Source organism: Mustela nigripes, chromosome 2 (assembly GCF_022355385.1).
Source record: "Mustela nigripes isolate SB6536 chromosome 2, MUSNIG.SB6536, whole genome shotgun sequence".
Classification (NCBI taxonomy): Eukaryota; Metazoa; Chordata; class Mammalia; order Carnivora; family Mustelidae; genus Mustela; species Mustela nigripes.
Window position 1 is genome coordinate 1,204,496 of NC_081558.1, and position 18,364 is coordinate 1,222,859.

The 18,364-nt window shown below is 66.6% G+C and overlaps 1 protein-coding gene and 1 long non-coding RNA gene across 5 annotated transcripts; both read right to left on the reverse strand.

The window, feature by feature from the left end:
• Window positions 1–1,915: 1,915 nt before the first annotated feature.
• On the reverse strand, window positions 1,916–18,145 carry BTBD2 (BTB domain containing 2). Of its 4 annotated transcripts, XM_059388545.1 has the most exons (10): window positions 10,154–10,312; window positions 9,953–10,056; window positions 9,538–9,657; window positions 7,270–7,426; window positions 5,713–5,818; window positions 5,427–5,624; window positions 3,670–3,862; window positions 3,492–3,579; window positions 3,170–3,316; window positions 1,916–2,975 (listed from the first exon to the last, which is right to left on the reverse strand). In XM_059388545.1, exons 1-10 carry the CDS (start codon window positions 10,292–10,294, stop codon window positions 2,814–2,816), a joined length of 1,416 nt encoding a protein of 471 aa, XP_059244528.1. In that variant the 5' UTR covers window positions 10,295–10,312; the 3' UTR covers window positions 1,916–2,813. The 4 variants fall into 4 exon arrangements, with proteins under 4 accessions (XP_059244528.1, XP_059244530.1, XP_059244529.1 ...); XM_059388547.1 differs by lacking the exons at window positions 9,953–10,056; window positions 10,154–10,312 and adding an exon at window positions 18,045–18,145; XM_059388546.1 differs by lacking the exons at window positions 9,953–10,056; window positions 10,154–10,312 and adding an exon at window positions 18,024–18,145.
• On the reverse strand, window positions 4,260–5,420 carry LOC132010739 (uncharacterized). Its single transcript, XR_009402277.1, has 2 exons — window positions 4,845–5,420; window positions 4,260–4,527 (listed from the first exon to the last, which is right to left on the reverse strand). It is a non-coding gene; the product is annotated as an uncharacterized LOC132010739 (long non-coding RNA).
• Window positions 18,146–18,364: the final 219 nt, after the last annotated feature.

Genomic DNA, 18,364 nt, shown 5'->3' on the forward strand with positions numbered 1-18,364 from the left:
ATCCCACGGGAGCGGCTGTAGTTCAGACGTCACACGGAGGGCCGCGCACAGCCTCTGCGTGAGTGAGGCCACGCGCTGCTGCAAATGGCAGAACTTTCCCTTTGAAAGGAGACGGGGCTGATGCCGTGCGCTGCACACGCGTTCTTCCGTCTTCCACGCAGGACGCTTCGTTTCCGTGGCGCCCGTGAGGCCGCACGGGATGCGGGCGTGCAGACGGTCCGTACCCGAACCAGAACACCCCTCGTGCTGTGTCCTCCCGATCTGTGGGGTGCGAAGTGCTGTCTCCTCCTCAGTCTGGACGTTGCTCTTGGATTTTTGTGTTTAAAAAAAAAAGAAAGTTTTTGGGTTTTGCTAGGATTCCAGCAAGAAACCAGCTAATGGTTTTGTTGGTATTTCACGTTTTCTGCTTCAATTTTGGTCTCAGCATATTGTTTCCCACTTTGGGGATCAAGTTTGCTGTTCACTTTCTAGTTTCTTAAGATGAAAACTTAGACCTTTGGTTTTTCTACCTGTGCATACAATATAAATTTCCCCAAGTCCACTTTGACGGGATCTTACGATTTTGCTCTAGTATGATCAGAGTATCCTTCAGTTCAGAATATTTCACTCCCATATGGCTTTTTAGCCTGTGTTTATGGAAACAAGCTTTGATCGCCCTGGATTGGTTTCCAGTCCGACTGCCCTGCCGTGGGAGGGCAGCCTCCCTCGGTGCCGGCCGGTGCCGTCCTGCTCGCCGATGCGGCGCGTCGGTGTTAGAGCCTCCCGTCGGGCTCTGCTGACTGCGTCTCCGTCTCCGCATCTATTCCGCGCGCGCACGCGTGCGCGCACCCGCAGCCTCTCCTCCCTGCGGCGCGGACCCCCCGTCGCTGCGCGATGGGCTTCGCTTCCGGGGCCACTTGCTGCCCTCAGGTCTTTGCCGTCTTTCTGGCAAGGTCGGGGTCTGTGTAGTGAAACTGACTACCTTTTATCTTCAGTTTTTCTATTTCTTTGTAATTTAAGTGAGACTCTTGGAATCAGGAACTAGTTCAGTTTCGGTTTCCTACCCAGCCTGACCGCCTTCCGCCGTGGAGATCTGTGTGTGTCTAACATAATTGACAGAGTTTTGGTCCCGTTTTGCTGTTTGAGTTCATTTGTCTTTCAATTTTGAAGGGCGCATTTTCTAGTTTGGTAGCTCTTTTGTGTGCATTTTTTTAAGATTTATTCACGTTACAGAGTGAGAGCACCTGCTGACGCGTTAGGGGCAGGCCAAGGCAGGGAGACGATGTCAGGCAGGCGCCGCACTGAGCACAGAGCCCGCCGCAGGATTCGATCGCAGAACCCCAAGATCATGACCTGAGCCAAAACCAAGAGACGCTTAAACGGCTGAGCCGAGGTGCCCCTCTCCTGCTGTTTTTTCCTTTGGTTTCTAGCACTTTTGAGTATGTGTGGTTTTTAAATCTCGGAGTTTCTGAGATCTTTAAATGCAGGGATCGATGTATGTATTCATTCTGGAAAATTCTTCGCTCTCGGGCCCTTCTCTTTCTGCCTGTTCTTGGGGATCATCTCACCCATGGGGCAGAGCCAAGCAAGGGACCCAGGTCAGGTTGCCTGCACTGCATGGCACGGCCTAGGGACCTATTGTGTGCCGCCCCGCTCCAGGGCCCAGAGGGCAGAGACGACAAGGCGTGGTCAGGGTGCTCCGGCAGAGCCCCTCTGGGGTCCCCCGATGGGCAGACCAGAAGTTCGTGCAGAAGACAGAGGGCATGGGGAGGGCAGGCACATCTGTGTCAGGAGACCGTGATTCCAGACACGGGCAGAACCTTCCCCGGGCCACCCAGTCTTCAGGTGGGGACGCGGCCGCAGAGAGGGGCCAGCTCTCGGAGCAGCTGGACTCCCGGGCCGCCTCCGGCAGGAAGAAACCCACGGGTCAGGGCCATTACGTTTCTTTCCTTTATTTAAAAAAATCATGTGGGGGTACGGTGTGAGGAGGGCACACCTTCCATGGCTTTGGGGAAGACAGTTTCCAGAAGGAATCACGGGGCGGGAACACGTGGTGGGGGTGCAGCAGGGTTTGGGGGCGGGGCTCCGCCCCCCCGCACCTCTGCGCAGGGTGCTTGCTCGGAGGTGGCTGCGGGAGGGGCAGGGCTGCGTTATGTACAGGGTGGGGGGTGGGCCAGCCGGGGACCTGGCTGCCACGGCGGACCCACCGCATACCCACGGCATCACCCGGGCAGACGGGGCCTGTGGTCTGCGCCCGTGGCTGCAGGGGCGGGACGGCTGCGGGGGGCCTGGCAGAGCGCCAGCCCGCAGGACCTCAAGGGGGGACCAAGGCCAGTGTGCTGGGGCCCGGAGTCGGGGTGGCCTGAGCATCCCGTGACCAGACCGGAACACGAGACCCCAAGCCGATGCACTAGGGGCGCCCCTGCTGAACGCCTCCCACGCGAGGCATGAGAACCCAGAATGCATTGCCGTGTGCGGGGGGGTGGGGGCAGAACAAACATGAGACGGGGTCCTGGCCGAAGCCCGGGGGAAGGACATTGGTCAGGCAGCCCCGAGCTGCAGGGACAGCGTGCAGGGCTCCCACGCCCCAGGACCCGGCAGCCCCTCCACTCAGGGCGGGTCCAGGCCGGCCCTGCCTCCCGACACCCGCAGGAGGGCCTGCCAGCTCCTGCCCAGCTCCTCGGAGCAGGCAGCCAGGCTCCCCTCAGGGAGTGACCCTCTCCCGACGCCCAGAAACGTGGCAGGGAGCGCGCCCACAGCATGGGGGCCGCGGGGGCACGGCCTGGGACGGGGGGCAGCCTGCTGGCCTCAGGTGACTTTGGGGGCCTGGGGGCCTAGGTGTAGAAGATGACCTCGGGGATCTGGCCGTCCTCCACGGACGTCCCGTTGTTGTTCCCGGCCGCGTAGCAGAAGGTGAAGCACGTCTTGGCCCCCGTGGTGGGGGACTCGTGGGTCACCTTGCGCAGGCCCTTGGTGCCGTAGTGGGAGTCGGGGCCCTGGGGGTGGATGGGGTTCCGGCAGTCAGGCACCCCGGAGCCCCAGCAAGGCCCCTCCCAAGGGAGTGGGTCCTACTGGAGGCCTCGGGGTGGCAGCCCCCTGCCCGGGGCCATGACCACAATGACCCTAGAGCCCCACAACGGGGGTGGGGAGTCAGGACCCTGGCTGGGTCTGGGGTCTGGGAGGGGCACACCTTGAGCGTGGCGCAGGCCGTGTAGTTGACGTTGGGCAGCACCTCCACCGGCTCCTTGAACATGACTCGGAAGGTGCTGGCAGAGCCGTCACAGCTGAAGCCCGTGTCGTTCTGGCCCAGGACAGTGTTGCTGTCCGTGTGGATGATCTGGGGGGGGCGGGGGGAGCGGGCGCTGCTCACCAACGCCCCCGCCCCCCGCCCCGTGCCTCCCCCAAGACCCCACGGAGGCCCCGTGCCTCCCCCAAGACCCCACGGAGGCCCAGAGTCGGCCTGTGTCCCCATGAGTTGGCTGATTGCTGGGGGCGGGGCACAGGGTGGGCACCTGGATGTTCACTTGGTAATCCGTGGGCCCGTGGATGGAGCCGTAGAGCCCAAAGCCAACCACGAAGATGCGCTTGTTGACCGAGAACCTGGGCGGTGAACAGAGCAGGTGCCAAGCTGCGGCCGTGTCCCCCGCCGGCCCCGCCCCCGGCCCGCCGGCCCCGCCCCCGCCGGCCCACCTGATGCGGTCGCTCGTCCCGCTGTAGCCCCAGCGGCTCTCCACCTGCTGGAAGCGGTTGATGCTGCACTCCTTCCCGCGGAGGCAGCAGCGTGGCCGGTCGATGAAGTCCACGCGCGGCTTGGGGTTGACGGTGAAGTGCAGGAAGAGGCTGACCACCTCGCGATCCACGAGGATGCCGGACTGCGCGGGCCCTGCAGGCACAGGGGGCGGGGGCCCTCAGAGGTGAGGACACCGGGGGTCCGGGCAGCCCTGGCATCTGCGGGGGCCTCCGATCCGCTGGCTCCCGGGGCCACAAGCCCCTCCCGCCCCCGGGTCGCCTGGCAACCAGCCGCCCTGGGGGGCAGCCCTGGTTCAGGGAGCCGCAGCCGCCCTGCCCAGGCTAAAGAGGTTCCGCTGTCTCCCCCAGCCGGCGGGGGTTTGGGCCAGGCAACCTAGCGACAGGGGTTGGGGGCGGCGAGCCGGCCCAGTCCCATCCATGGGCCTCGGGCCTCGGGGCTGGTCTCCTTGGTCTGGTGACAGGCCTGCGCGCAGCCCTGGGACCCGTGGGGACAGCTCTGGGGGAGTAAGGAAGGAACAACATGAACAGAGTTGACACGGTTCGCTTTAATCTCTGCGTAGGAAATGCAGGAGGAAAAGAACATCAGGCCGCGGCCACGGTGGGCTTGGCCGTCGGGCCTCCGGGCACGGTGTTTCCCGACTTGTCTCTGGTCTCCTGTTTTCCGGTGGGACACAGAAGCAGGGGCCGTCTTTCTCTAAAACGCGCTGAGCAACAAAGGGCCAGAAGGCTGGACCCGACCCCAGGGCGCAGACACAGATCATTCCCAGGGACCACAGGCATCAGGCAGAGCAGGGCGGCCTGGGGGGGCCTCACAAGAGGTAGAGATACGGGAAGCAGCGAGACCCCACACCCAGGGGAGTGGGCGGCACTAGCTGGGGTTGTCACTAGGGGTTCCAGCGGCCCGGTGGGCAGGGGGACCTCCAGGAGAGCAGTTTTGGGGGTGTGAGCCAAGCTGCAGCAGGAGGAGCCCCCACAAGGCTCCCGCAGGTATGGGGACGGGACAAGGCCTGGCCGGCTGACCACCCCCACCCGACAACAGCCTGGCGCCATCCAGAGCGCCCAGGCCCCCCTGGTCACCGCGGACTGCTGGTGCCTGGCACACGAGAGGCACTCACTACGCCTTTGATGATGGGCAATCGGGCTCGGACGTCACAGCCAGCCCTGAACCCCACGTTCAAGACCACTACTCCGCAGGAGACGGCGGTCCTGGCTCGCGCGTGCGCGACACGCGCGCTAACAGTTCACCGCAGCTGCTCCATCTGGCAAGCCAAGCACGGTGTGGGGCACACGGAGACCCGGGGCTGTGATCGGCACTAGCTGCGCGGCCGGGACCGGAAGCCTCACCCGGGACCCGCCAGCCCCGGAGGGGAGGCCAGCAGCTCCGTGTCCCACATGTCCACACGGTGGGGCTGCCTCCACGTCGGCGTGAGCCCAGCCTCCTCCCGCCCAGTGCAGGCTTGTCCAGGATGGACACGCGGGACGTGGGGGGAGGGAGCCCAGATGCCCAGCGGGTGCCGTCCAGGGGCTGTTGGTCTTTACACATTGGCATGCGGGCCACACTGTCCACGTGAACCCGGCCAGGGTGTCCTCAGTGGAGAAGCACCCCCCACCCCGGCTCCCACAGCTGGCTCAGGGTCACACCTGGGGACCCGGGGGGTCGTGCTCCTGCCGAGCAGCCCCCGCCCCCTCCCCGTTACCTGCGGCGAACTCCTCAATGGTCATGAGCGGGAAGCGGATGAGCGCCAGGGCCTTGCCCAGCACCTCGCGCTTGTTCTCGGGCGTCACGGGCAGCTGCTGCCGCTGGCACTCGGCCTCGGACCAGCGGACCACGGCGCTGAACAGGCGCACCTCCCGGATGCCCAGGGTGTCCCGCTCCAGCACCGCCACCAGCGTGTCTGTGGGGGGAAGGCACCAGCTCGGCAGGGGGTCCCCGCGCCGCCCTCCCCGGACCTGCGGCCACAGGCCCCGGCGACCAGGCCTCACCCAGGTCGATGTCGGTGAAGCCCTCGGCGGTGATGGCGTCCGCCGTGTGCTTGTCGATGTTCTCCAGGCACAGGCTGGCCAGCTGAGGCTCGTCGAAGAGTCGCGCCTGGCGAGAGGGCGGGCGTCAGCGCACGGCCGACACGGGAACCCTGGACGCCCCTCGGGCCCAGACGCAGGCCTGAATTCCACGTCTCGCGGCCACGGGGCCGCAGAGACTCGGGCTCTACGATGCCTGTGCCTCCAAGGCAGACATGGGGCCCGCGGGCGGGCCAGGCCCCAGGGAAGGCAGAAGGCCCGGGAGAGGGCCACACACGGCCAGCGGACAGGGAAGCCTTGCCCTTCGACCAGCCAAGACTGCTCCGTCAGGAACCTGCTCGCAGGGTGCGGGAACCGGAGCCAAAAACGTCCCAGCTCCTGCCCAGCACCAGCCCTGCCCCCGGTACGTGCTCTCCCTGCTGGGGCCTGGTCGGCACAACCCACAGCGCTACGGCTCTCGGTGCCACCAGACAGGCCTGGCTCTGGCCCTGCCACAGCCCACACGAGGCTGAGCCCGGGCCCGCCAGGGAGGGGGCGGCCCTGTCCCCTACCCGCCTGGGTCCACGCCCTTCCCTGCCTCCAGTCCCTGTGGCCACGCCAGCCACACCCCCACGCCGGGGACCACAGACCCTGAAAGGGACCTGCCCCAAGAAACTCTCATGATGGTAACAGCCCCTCTCCCCACACCTGACCCCTGAAAAAGGGCATCAAAAGGCAGCTGGGAAATCTGGCCAAACACGGGCCAGGCACCTTGTCTGCAAGGTCCAGGCCAGGATGAGCCTAGGGAAGCTCTCCTTCAGCCACAACATTTAAGGGACACTCAGGTCCCCCCCCCAGCCGCGCCCTCCCCGCACCCTCACACGCCTGCGTTCGCGCCCAGCCCTCCCGCGTCCCGCGCACCCCCCGCGCCTCGCCCCCGCGCCCCTCCCTCCTCACCTGCTCCCCGACCGCGCCTTCGCCGCCCCCAGCCCCATGCGCCTTAGTGTCGCCTGGTCCCAGCGTCCCCGCCCACCCAGGTCCTGGCACCGTCCCAGCGGCCCCCGCCCCCCAGCAGCCCACCCGCGCCCAGTCTCAGGGGCCCGGCCCCGCCCCCGCGCACCAGCGTTCTCACCGCCTCCCTCTGCATCCGCGCCCTAACGCGCCCGCACGTGCCCTCGCCCAACCCCTGCGCCCGCGTCCGTACTTCCCGCCGCCCTCCGCGCCGCGCCCCACCCCACACCCGCGGCCTCGCCTGGTCCCCGCCCCGGCTTTCGCGGGACGGCACCCGCACGCCGGCCTTCTGGTCCGGCCTCGCGCCCCCAGCCCCCGTGCACCCGAGCCCTCCCCGGGCCTCCCTCTCCCCTGCACACCCGCGGCCTCTCCCGAGCACCCGCTTCCCGCGGCCCCGGGAGCCTCGGCGCCGGGTCCCATCACCCTCACCTGCCCCGCCCCCATCCCGCCCTCGCGCGCCGCGCCCTCACCTGCCCCGCGCCGCGCCCCGCACGCCGGAGCCCCCCCGACCCCGCCCCGCGCCGCGCGCACCTGCGTCAGCAGCATGAACGCGTTGTCCGCCCGCAGGTTCTTCTTGAGGAACTCCACGCAGTGGGCCTCGAGCGCGGGCACCGCGTACTTCTTGGCCGTGTACAGCGTGGTCATGACCGTCTCGGGTCCGATCTGAACCTCATCCGAGTACAGAAACCTAAGACAGGACACCAGGACCGTCAGACGGGCGGGCAGCAGCGCTCCAGCCCCAGGAGCCTTCCGGAACGAGCAGCTGTCGTCACCCCGTGACCTGCACACACGACCTGCCCAAGACCCTTACCCGCCTGGACCAGCCAGGGGCTACGTACCCACAGTCCGGCCCCTCCGGCCCCGGGGCCGGCCCCATGCTGGAGCACCAGCACGGAAGCCCCCCGACTCTGCCCGAGGTCCCCGCGGTGGGGTCTGCCCTGGGGCGGCCAGAGCTTTGGGCCCCGGGCCTTGCGGCCACTTCTGCACTCTGAACGTGGACGTGCGGCCTGCGGTGCAGGCTCAGGCGTGGAGAGGTCGGAACTGGCCGAAGCCCGCCGGATGCACAGGGACGCAGCCCCAAGAGCCAGATCTGGGGGGCTGCGCCCGAGTGCGGCCACCCTCCCCGTCCCCCAAGAATGTGCCAGAAGCCGAAGAGCCCCATGCACGAGCAGCTGTGGTCCCACAGAGTCAGCCCCGGACCAAAGAGGGCAGGCGCCCAGCGGCCCCCAGGCCAGCAGTGGGGGGTTGAGGGCACCTGGACCCGCCGGCCAGCAGTGGCCCCAGGTGGCCGCACGGCCCCTCCCACCCCAGCGCCATTTTGAGGTGTACGTTTCAGCAGCGGGAAGCTCACTCACCCCGTCCTGCAACCACCCCCCTGGGTCCAGAACCATCCATCCCCCCACACGGAGACTCTGTCCCCCTGAAGCACGGACTCCCCACCCCCTGCCCTGGCCCCAGCCCTGTCTGTGTGGACACGACTCCTCTGGGGCCCTCCTGGGTGGGGTCCTGCAGGACGGGTCCTTGTGGGTCTGGCCACTTTCGCTGACCCGTGTCCTCGGGGTCCCTCCGCGTTAACATTCTAGCGTGTGGACAGACACGTGGTGTCTCCCCTGCACCCACAGGTGGACACTCGCGCTGTGAACACGGGTGCGCAGGTCACGTTCGAGTCCCTGCTCTCTGTTTCCGCACAGACATCCCGCAGCTCAACTGCTGGGTCACATGGTGGCTCCAAGTGGAAACCTCCTGAGGGACCTCTGGCGCGTCTCCTGGGGACACAGCCAGGTCTCACATTCCCACTGGGCCTGCACGGGGGTCCCAACCCCCACTCCCCATTAATTCTTGTCAGCTCTCGTGTTTTTCTGTGTTTTTCATAATAGTTACCCAGGTACGGGGTGAGAGCTCACCATGGTTGTGTCACCTGTATTTGTAAATAAAGTTTTATTGGCACACGGCACCCCCCCCACAGCTGCTTCTACACTCCCAGCGGCGGGGGGAGTGGTGGAGACGGAGAGACCGAGCCCGCCGGCCCGGGCTGAGCAATCGGAGAAGTTACACGATGACAAATCCACGAGATCGCTCCCCACAGTGCCGCTGGCCAGTGGGGAAGTCGCCGGGACCGCGAAGGACCAACCGTGTCCGTCAGGGATGAAGGGGCATCCAGGGACCCGGGAGGGAGCAAGGGTGGCCCCAAGGGGCTGCGGGCTGCGGGCTGGAGCTGGGCCAGCACTCGCGGGGCTCGGACACAGCAGATGGGGGCCGTGTGCTCTGTCCTTCACACTGGCTGGAACTTCCAGTCTTTCCTGCTCCTTCCCCGCCCCGGATTTCCCGTGAGACTCTGTGCTCTCTTCACACTCGCAGAGAGAAGACGAACTGCATTTAAAAAGGTGCCCTAGGGGCTCCTGGGGGGCTCAGCAGGTAAAGCCTCTGCCTTCCGCGAAGGTCATGATCCCGCACCCAGCACTCAGGGCTCCAAGGTGGACGCCGTGGAGAGGGAGCTCCAGGCTCACAGAGCCAACTGGAGGCGGATGGAAGGTTCTCCCGTTATCTTGCTTTTCCACAAACCCTGCTGACTGCCGGGCGTGAGAACGGGGACGTGGAGGCAGCCCCGGGGACGGCCCCGGAGCCCACGACGCGCAGGGAAGGGACCAGACGCAGGAGGCCCCGCGGTGTGTGTGGCCACGCGTGTGACACGCCCAGACCAGGCCCCTCCACGCACGGAAGGGGGCTCTGGGGCGCGGTCGTCGGGGGTCTCGGCGCTGCCCCGCCCGCACCCCGCCGGGAAGGGTCCGGGAGTCTTACTTGAGCAGCGCCAGGAAGGCGGCGGGCTCCACGTCGGGCAGCTCGATCTCGGTGGACGTGGTGGCCATGCCGCCGTTGAACATGGCGTCGAAGACGGCGCTGCCCACGGCCAGCACAAACCTGGCGGCACAGAAGAGCCCGGTTACGCTCCACACCGCTCTGCCTCTGCCCGTCACCCGAGTCTGGGCTGTCGGGGGCCCGGCTGTCCCCACAGGAGCTGCTGCGGGAGCAGACGCTTCCGGAACGGAGAGGCGGAGGAAGGAGGCTATGCAGCCCATGCCCTGAGGCTCTGTCCCCCTGTGCGCCCGTCCCCCGCCCCCACTCGGGCTGTCAGTGTCTCCGTGTCCACCCCCCCCACACCCCCACTCGGGCTGTGGGCACTAGGGTCCCGGCCGTCTTGGAGGGAGGCACGTACAGGTTTGGTGCACGGACAGCCTGACTGTGGGGCTGGACGCACGCAGGCTGGGGTGGTTGCGAGGGTCCAGGAAGGCTGGCAGGGGCAGGGGAGTGGAGCTGAGGCTGCAGGGGAGGGCGCGCAACGCAGGGGCGGCGTTAGGAGGCGGGAGCTGTGAGGCCAAAGGGCTCATCCAGTGTGACGTGACCACAGGGGACCCACCTGCCTGCGACTTCTCAGCATAAAGACCGGAAGGCCCACTGGCTGAGGACAAGCAGCGTGGCACCCCGCCGTCCTCCAAGCTGTGACCCCCAGCCGGAGCCGTCCACGGGGCCGCCGCTCTGTGCTGTCCACTCCCAGCATCCAGGGCTCACCCCACCACCCATCGGCCGCAGAGCGCCTGCCCCCGGCCCACAAGGCCCCCAAGGCCCCCGCACCACACCCAGTCCTGGGGCCCCCATCGGGACGCATGCGGGGCTCAGAGTGGCCCCCACACCCCCCTTCCAGCCTCTGCCTGCCCACAGACCCCCCCGAGTCCCAGGCCGGGCAGCCCCCGACTCTTCACGGGGAGAAGGACCTCCTTCCCCAGCTCCTACCGTCCCCTCCACCCTGGGCCACACCTCCCAGGCCCTCGTAGGGGCCACCACGCGGCACGGGGCTTGAGCCCATCCAGAGACCGGACCCGAGACAGAGGACCGGACGCGAAACCGAGTCTACGGGGGAGAACAGCCTTGCTCAAAAGTCACGTCCCCCAGAAAGCGGGAACGGGACCTCACTTGGAAATCGTCTTGGTGGACGTGACTGGTTCGCATGAGGTCACAGGGGGGCAGGGTTGCCCTCGTCCCACACCTAGTCCTTGTAAGGGGGACTTTGGGACACAGATTCTGGGAGAAGCCCCGTGGTGAGAGGCAGACATGGGAGGGGCGCAGCCACGAGCCTGGGGACACCCGGACACCCCCGGAGCTAGGAGAGGCAGGAGGGACCTCCTCGTCACACCGTGACCTCGGATGTCTGGCTCCCAGGACGCGGACAGGAAACACGTCTGTGGTCCCGCAGCCTGCAGGCTTGGCTTCCGCAGCTGCTGGCCTCGGACACGTCCCCGACGGCAGCGGCTCCGGCTCTCCCTGCGCTCCCGCGCCCTGTAACCGAGCGCCTTCCTGCTCCCATGTCCCAGCTGTACACAAGCACCTCAGTCCCGGCCGGGAGACGGTCGGGCGCCGCAGCGAGAGGCCCGGACGGCACCTCGTGTGTCCACGCTGCGTGCCGGACACCTGTGGCCCCGGACCTCACGCGCCCTTCCAGCAGGCATGGCCACAAGACGCGCCCTAGAGAGGTCACCGGGTCTCCCGTCCCCGGGCTCAGACGCCTTCGCGCCTCCAGCCCCTCGTCACCGCACCGGCATTCCTTCTCCAAGCGCCAATCTGCCCCCCCCGGGGGACGCCCCCGCGGCCCACGGAGACGGGGGGGGGGGGTGAACCACGCGGACCGCGGCAAGATGAGACACCGACGCGGGGACGTGCGGGTCACAGGGTCACTGTGGAGACGGTCCAGTGGGCCCTCTGCGGGCTGGACACAAGCTACCACGGGACCCAGCAGCTTCACGCCTGCCGCACACGTGTCCACACACGCTGCACACCTGTGTTCACAGAGCGTGGGTCACAGCGGCCAGAAGGGGAAGCGCCCCAGTGTCCTCAGTGTGTGAAGGACACACGCAGCGCGGCCCGTCCCCACACGGGAACACGGTCCAGCCTCAGGAAGGGAGGGACCCTGACCCCTGCCATGACGCGGAGGGACCCGAGGACACGGGGCTCAGCGAGAGCAGCCTGACCCAGAAGGACCCGTCCCGCAGGTCCCCACTCCCAGGAGGGCTCCAGAGGAGTCCCGTCCGCACAGACAGGAGAGGGTGGGAGCGGGGGCTGGGGCAGGGCTGGGGAGTCCGTGCTTCGTGGGGACAGAGTCTCCTCCGTGGGGGAGATGGAAAGTTCTGGAGCCGGAGGGTGGGGGTGTGTGCTTCCCGCCGCGGAGCTGTGCACAGACGGTCAGGTGGTGACCTCGTGTTGTGCGCGTTCTACCCCAATTGAAAAGCTTTAAAGAAGACGGAACACGGACAAGACCCCCGGATGGCGTGAGAACCCCTGTTTTGGGAAAGGGGGTGCAGGCCAAGAGAGCCGCACACAAAGGCAAGGCGCTGCTTAAGGAGCCGGGCCTCCGGAAGGGCCGCACCCCTGCGCGTCCTGTCTCGCTCCTGAGCAGAGCCGCGGGTCCTGGGGTTGTGCCACGAAGCAGGCTTGTCATGGAAGGGGTGTGCCAGGTTCTCCTCCGAGGATAAAGGGGCAACAGGTGCGGTGGAGGGACGGATTCTGGGGTGCTGACCTGGGGCACTGGGTCACCCTGTGCTTTGGGCAGGTGGACGCACACACAGGTCGGGGGTGCAGCTCATCCACTGGGAAGGGCTCCACGCTCGGACACCCTGGCGGCGAGGGGACGCCCAGCGCCCGGAGCTCGGTGTCGACAAACGGGACCAGCTCCTTGGAGACGTGGTGGATTCCAGGGCCGGAGCAGGGAAAGTACGAGACGCACTCAGAGTGTCTCGTGGGGACAGGAAGCAGAGAAAGGCTCCGAGCGGGACAAGGACATGGGACAGGGTCACGGAGCGGGGGTTGTGGGACGGCCAAATCTGGGGCGCCGTGAGCCTCAACAGAGTACGTGTGCGGGACACAGCGCGTATCCACGTCCACAAAGACAGATCAAGCACAGAACCGAGGGAGCGGCCAGGAAGAGGGGACAGCTCTCCCTTTAGAAGTCCGGCTCACGAACACGGAAAACCACCGCCCGGCACCCGGTGGGCTTCCTCGTCCCCCAACGCGACAGCCAGTGGGCAGCACGGAGAAGACACGGGGTGTGTACAGAGCCTCAGTGTCCCCCGGGGAGAGCCCCTAGAGTGGACAGTGCTCCTGGCCAGCAGCCCTGGGACGCAGCGGGAGGGGCTGCGGGTGAGGCAGGCACAGGCCACAGGCAGAGCCGCAGGAGGCCCGCACAATGGGCGTCCCGATGAGGCTCTCGCCGGAGACCACGAGCGCTGACGGAGAGACAACCGGACGGACCTTCAGGCTGCTCTAGGAGGCTGGCGGAGCGGCGCGCAGACTGCGGTATGGCTGGCCTGACCGAAGCGTATCTGGGGGCCTCCACGTGCACACGCCACGGTCGTGCGTCGGGCACACGGCGGGGCTGGCAGCAGCCAGGGCGCGCTCTCCAAACACGAGTCCGATGACCACAGCCACAGCAACGCCGAGAAAGGGCCACGCGCTGGGAACAGAGCAGCACCAGAAGCAAGGCACGGGCGGAGGACGGCCGCCACAGCCGCCGAGCAGGGCCCCCGGCCGGCCTGGGGGAGACCACCACCCGCCACGGGGACGACGGGCGCCGCCAGGACCAAGGGCCGCGAGTCCATGATGCCAAGCCCGGGACTCTGCGAGGGGAGCGCCCATCCCCGGCGTCCAGCGAGCGCGGAGCGTACCCAACCCAAGGCGAGAAACAGGTGCACATGGGGAGGGCGGACCTCGCGAGCCCGCCGCCCCCGGAGGAGACGCAAGCCGTGGGACTCAGCGGCCAGGTGGGCAGTCGCTGTGGACCCTCGAGAAGATGAAGTTCGGAACGGTTTTACACCAACAAACGAGGGCAGCTCAGACGGAGAAGGAGCCGCTGCGGACACGCACAAGCACAGGGGAGCCCCTGCGAACCCCTCCCTGAAGGGAAGCCACGGTGACCCCCGGCGCCCCCGCAGACCGGAGGGAGCCACAGAGCCACCAGGCCGAGATCACGGGGGCAGACGGTGCGGCGCCGGGAAGCAGGCCGGCGCTTTCCTTCTCTACGAAAGATCTAAGTTATTCAAGAGAGCGCGCACACAGCAGGGGCGGCAGAGGGAGCCCCACAAGCAGACTTCGCCCAGCAGGGAGCCTGTCGGGGATCGATCCACGACCCGGGGATCCCCAAGTGGAACAGCGGAGACCCCCGGGGAGCCCCAGGCTGGCGCTTTCTCCAACTGTCGAACGTCAGGGCTCCCCCCGAGGCCCAGCTGTCTGCTCCCAGGTCCACCCCGGAGTTAAGAACCTGGGTCTCCACCCACAGCCTCGCGCCCGGCCGCGCAGAAGCCAGGGCAGCTGGACGCCCGCGGCATGGACGCGGCCCGCGGCATGGACGCGGCGCCATCTGCCCCTGCACGGAATTCAGTAGCTGCGGAGTTACCCCGGCCACACCCGTACTGAGCTGGAGCACTGGGGGCTCCGCCGGTTAAGCCTCGGGCTGATTTCGGCTCCCGTCCAGGGTCATGATCGAGCCCCACCTCGGGCTGCACAGGAGCGAGGAGCCTGCTGGGGGCTCTCCCTCTGCCGTCCATAAATAAACAAATAAAATTAAACCTGAGAACAGGTAACAGAGTTGTCGCTGTGCCTCCAACAGGGGCCCACGCCCAGGCGGGTGTCCCTGGGCCAGCGCTGCTGGGGCTGCCAACGTCGTCTCTCCTCCCGATCCTCAGAGCACGGCTCATGGCAGACAAAGCGTCCGCTCGGGCGTCGCACAGCCTGTGGCCCCCACTAGGCTACCAGCAGGGGCGGTTTGGAGGGTGGACAGTGACACGTGGATTTCTGGCCAGGAGCAGGCCAGAGCCCCAGCCCCACCATGACTCAAGGGTTCAGTGTACTGAAAACAACAGCGTAGAGAAATCCCCCAAAACCTTTTTTTTTTAAATCTGAAGATTTCGCTGGGGCACCTACGGGCTTGGTGGGTGAAGCCTCTGCCTCCGGCTCAGGCCATGACCCTGGGTCCTGGCATCCAGCCCCACGTCGGGCTCCCTGCTCAGCGGCGAGTCTGCCTCTCCTGCCCCTGCTCGTGCTCATTCTCTCTCTCAAACAAACAAATTAAATCTTTTTAAGAAATTAAAGATTCAATCCCTCCATTGCGACAACTGAATTTCAAAGGCTCGGCGGCCACGGGCAGCTGGCGCGGGACAGTGGGACTCCGGGCGCCCGTCACCACCGGAAAACCTATCGGCGGTGCCAGACCACAGAATCCGCCCGACGATTAGCAGGAACAAGGCCTCGGACAGACATCGCTCAAATCAGACAGAAATAAACATGATTCCCAGCAAGAACCAGCTGGAAAAATATAACGAAGATTATTCATGACAGAGAAAAAAAAAGTGAACAAAAATCGGCAATAAATGTGCAAAAGCCGTTGTGGAAAACCACGCAGCCGTCCCGCGAACCCGGACAACGGCCTGAGCCAGCGGAGAGGGCTCCCGTGCCCAGACGCGCCCAGCCTGACCGTCGCGCTCCCCAGCCTGGTGCGGCCGGTGCACCCGGCCTCGCCGCGAGCTCCTTCGGCAGCTGAAAACCCAAGGGACCAGGAGTCGGCCCGCGGCCGGCAGACCGGCCCACCGCTCGTTTCTGCAAATGAAGTTTTCTCGGAACACGGCCGCGCCCGTTCACGGATGGCGCTGCCCGCACCGCCCTGTCCCGCCGGGCAGACCAAGCACCTGAGACGGAGGCCATGTGGCCGTTCACCGCAGTTTGCCGGCGCCGGGGCCGGAGTGTCGGCGGCCCAGGGGTGCATCCCACCGGCGCCTCGCGTCCGTGACTGTCTGCCGGGGGGGGGGGGGGGGGGGGGGGGTGGGGGGGGGGGGACGGGCCGCGGCCGGGATCAGCGACAGAAGGGTCAGCGTCAGGGGGAGACCAGCCCAGAGTCTCGATAAAGGACAAGGGCCTCGGCAGTGCCCCAAACAAACGGTACGGCCAGTCATTGCCAAGATCTGGGAGCAGAACAGTCGATGCCCTGGGACCCCACACACCGCTCCCCGTGGGCACCCCCTGCAGGGCTCCGTTCTTCACGACGGGAGGAATTGGGGCATCGGAGCCACCGACTGCGGGAGTAGGAGACACCCAGGGCTTCCGCAGCGACGAGACCTCTGACTCGGGCAGGTCAGCAGCCCTGCAGTGACTGAGCACCTACTGAATGCATCTACTGTATGTACACGTGAGGGACAGGGTGAAGGCCAAGCAGAGCCCCCAGACGAGGGCCCAGGGCCCTGCTGTCCCCCACCCCCGGTCAGCCCATGCCCGCCAGAGCCTGGGGCAGGGGGTGGGCCAGCCCGAGGGGCCTTCCTCGTGGTTGGCACAAGCCCCTCCCCCAGTCTGCCTTCTGCCGTGGGCTCAGCAGGGGCACGAACCTGCCCTCTGTGGCAGGACACCACCAGCGACCCACATGGCGTCTGGCCACCCCCTTAGGCACCCCTAGCGTGCGGCAAGATCTCCACCTTTCCTTGCTTCTCCTGACCTTGACAGTCTCCAGGACGCCTGGCCAGGCGTCCCACCGCGTGAGCCTGATCTGAGTCTGTTGGGGGCTGTCCTGGGGTCAGCCTGGAGACCCCGGTCTCCCACGTGCTGGGCGGCTCTCGACAACAGAATCCCACCGTCCCCCAGTCCTGAAGGCCAGAAGTCGCCGGTGCAGGGGCGGCAGGGCCCTCGGAAGGCTGCAGGGGAGGGTCCTGCCTGCCTCCTCCAGCCGCGGGGGGCCCCAGGGCTCCAGTGCCTGCCTCTGTGGTGGTCGGGGGCTTCTCCTCTGTCTCCCAGGACACCTGTCACTGGGTTTGGAGCCCACCAGACAGTCCAGGGTGACCTCTGACACCCTGAACTTCACCACATCTGCAAAGACCCTTTTTCCAAATATGGTCCCATTGACAGGTACCAGGCACTGGGGTGTGGACACGCCTTTTCGGGGGCCACCATTCAACCCACAACGCTGGGGAAGAACACAGAGGCGAGGTGCCCTTCTGGCCTGATCCACCCGGAGTCCCTGACGGACGCTCACCATCACGCTCAAGTTGACCTTGCCCTGGCTCAGGGGGGTGTGCCAGGTTTCCCCACAATGAGGCTACCATCACCTCCTAGGATCTGGGCCCAGGTGGGGAGCCCCGGCACACGCCAGTGGGGCCCCGGGGTACCGAGCCTCTGCCCCTCCCTACAGGGCCCCCGGCCTGCTGACCTCACGCCCTGGATTCCGTCCCCACCTCTATTCACGCTCACCCTGGAGCCCTGCGATAAGCACTTGGTGGGGTCACCAAGTCTGTCCTCCTGGAAGTCCCGGGGTGGAGGCATCTCAGCTGTCAGACCCAGTTCACAGGTAGGGAAACCGAGGCCCAGAACGCCCCGGGCCACTCGCCGGGCAGTGATCCACATGATCACTGCGGGCAAATTTCACCCCCGCATCCAAAATCACCACCCAAAGGCTGAAAAGAAAGAAAAAGAACTAGAACCTTCTATCAGTAGCGGCCAAAGAGTGGGGCGTCAATGCCAGGGCACAGGGACGAGAAAAGTGCCGTCAGCCGGACCCGGACCCTGGCTGGCAATCAAACCCACGGGCTCCGGGAGTCTCGGGCCCAGGCTCCCTGGGGACTCGGGACCCGTGTGGCCGCCCGTGCACGAAGCCACGGTCCAGCGGGAGGCCGGTCTGAAGGGGAGTGCCTGCCGCCCCGCCTGTGCCCAGACCCCTCTCGGGGCGGCTCCTCACAGCCACTCCTCAGCACCACGCCGCTCCCCACCACACACCTCTCCCAGGCTACCCCACCCCTCCCACGGCTCTGTCCCCGCACGCTGCAGACCCCAGACCCACAGGGCCTCCAGCCGCCTCCCCCCACCGCCAGGTGTCTCGGCCCTGGACGCATCCCTGCCACACCTGTCCTCCCCCAGGATGCTGGAGCCAGGGTCCAGGGACCCGCCACTGCAGCCCACCCCTCCTCCCCTACCAAGCCGCCACCCCAGCCCCCCCAGGCAGAGGACCTGCACCTGCTATTTCGAGGGTCCCCACCAAGCGCGTGCAGGCTGCATCCACAGCCAGGCCCCCCCTTCAAAGCAGCCGCTGTCCCTCTGCCCAAAGCGCCCTCTTGCACCTGCTGCAGGCCCAGCCCCTCTGGTCCCCAGGCCTCCCCTCCCCCTCGCCCCGCTGGGCACTGGCACCACCCGCGCAGGGCTAGGATCCCTGCTGTCCTCGCCCGTCCTCTCCCGGGCCACAACTCCCTCCTGCTCCCAGAAGAGCTCACCAGAAACCACACAAGGCTGACCTTCCCACCAGAGCCCATCCGGGGAGCTCCAGCCGCGCCACACCCTTCCCGGACTCCTCTGGGGGTCCCACGCCCACCTTCCCCATCCTTTCTTCATCACCAACAGCCACGCACGCTGGAGTGCATGTCCTAAGGTTAAGGGCACGCGGGGCGGCCGGTCACTCCCCTGCAGCAGAAACCCTGAGGCCTCCCCACCTCGTGGGGTTTCCAGCTGCATCCACGGGGCCCCATCCCCAAAGGGCGTGGGTCAGGCGGGCAGGAGCTCATTCCGTGCGCTCCCCCAAGCTGGGTGGGTTGGGGGGAACAGCTTTAAAGGCCAG

What these genes read in the sequence shown, in the direction of transcription:
- BTBD2 (XM_059388545.1), bottom strand. Translation starts at nt 10,294, where the DNA reads ATGCTGGGAGTGGACAGCACAGAGCGGCGGCCCCGTGGACGGCTCCGG. An exon ending in TGCTGAGAAGTCGCAGGCAG is followed by an intron (nt 10,057 to 10,153) that starts GTGGGTCCCCTG and finishes CCTCCCCTGCAG; the next exon opens with CCTCAGCTCCACTCCCCTGC. An exon ending in CGGCCTGCGCCACGCTCAAG is followed by an intron (nt 2,976 to 3,169) that starts GTGTGCCCCTCC and finishes ATCCACCCCCAG; the next exon opens with GGCCCCGACTCCCACTACGG.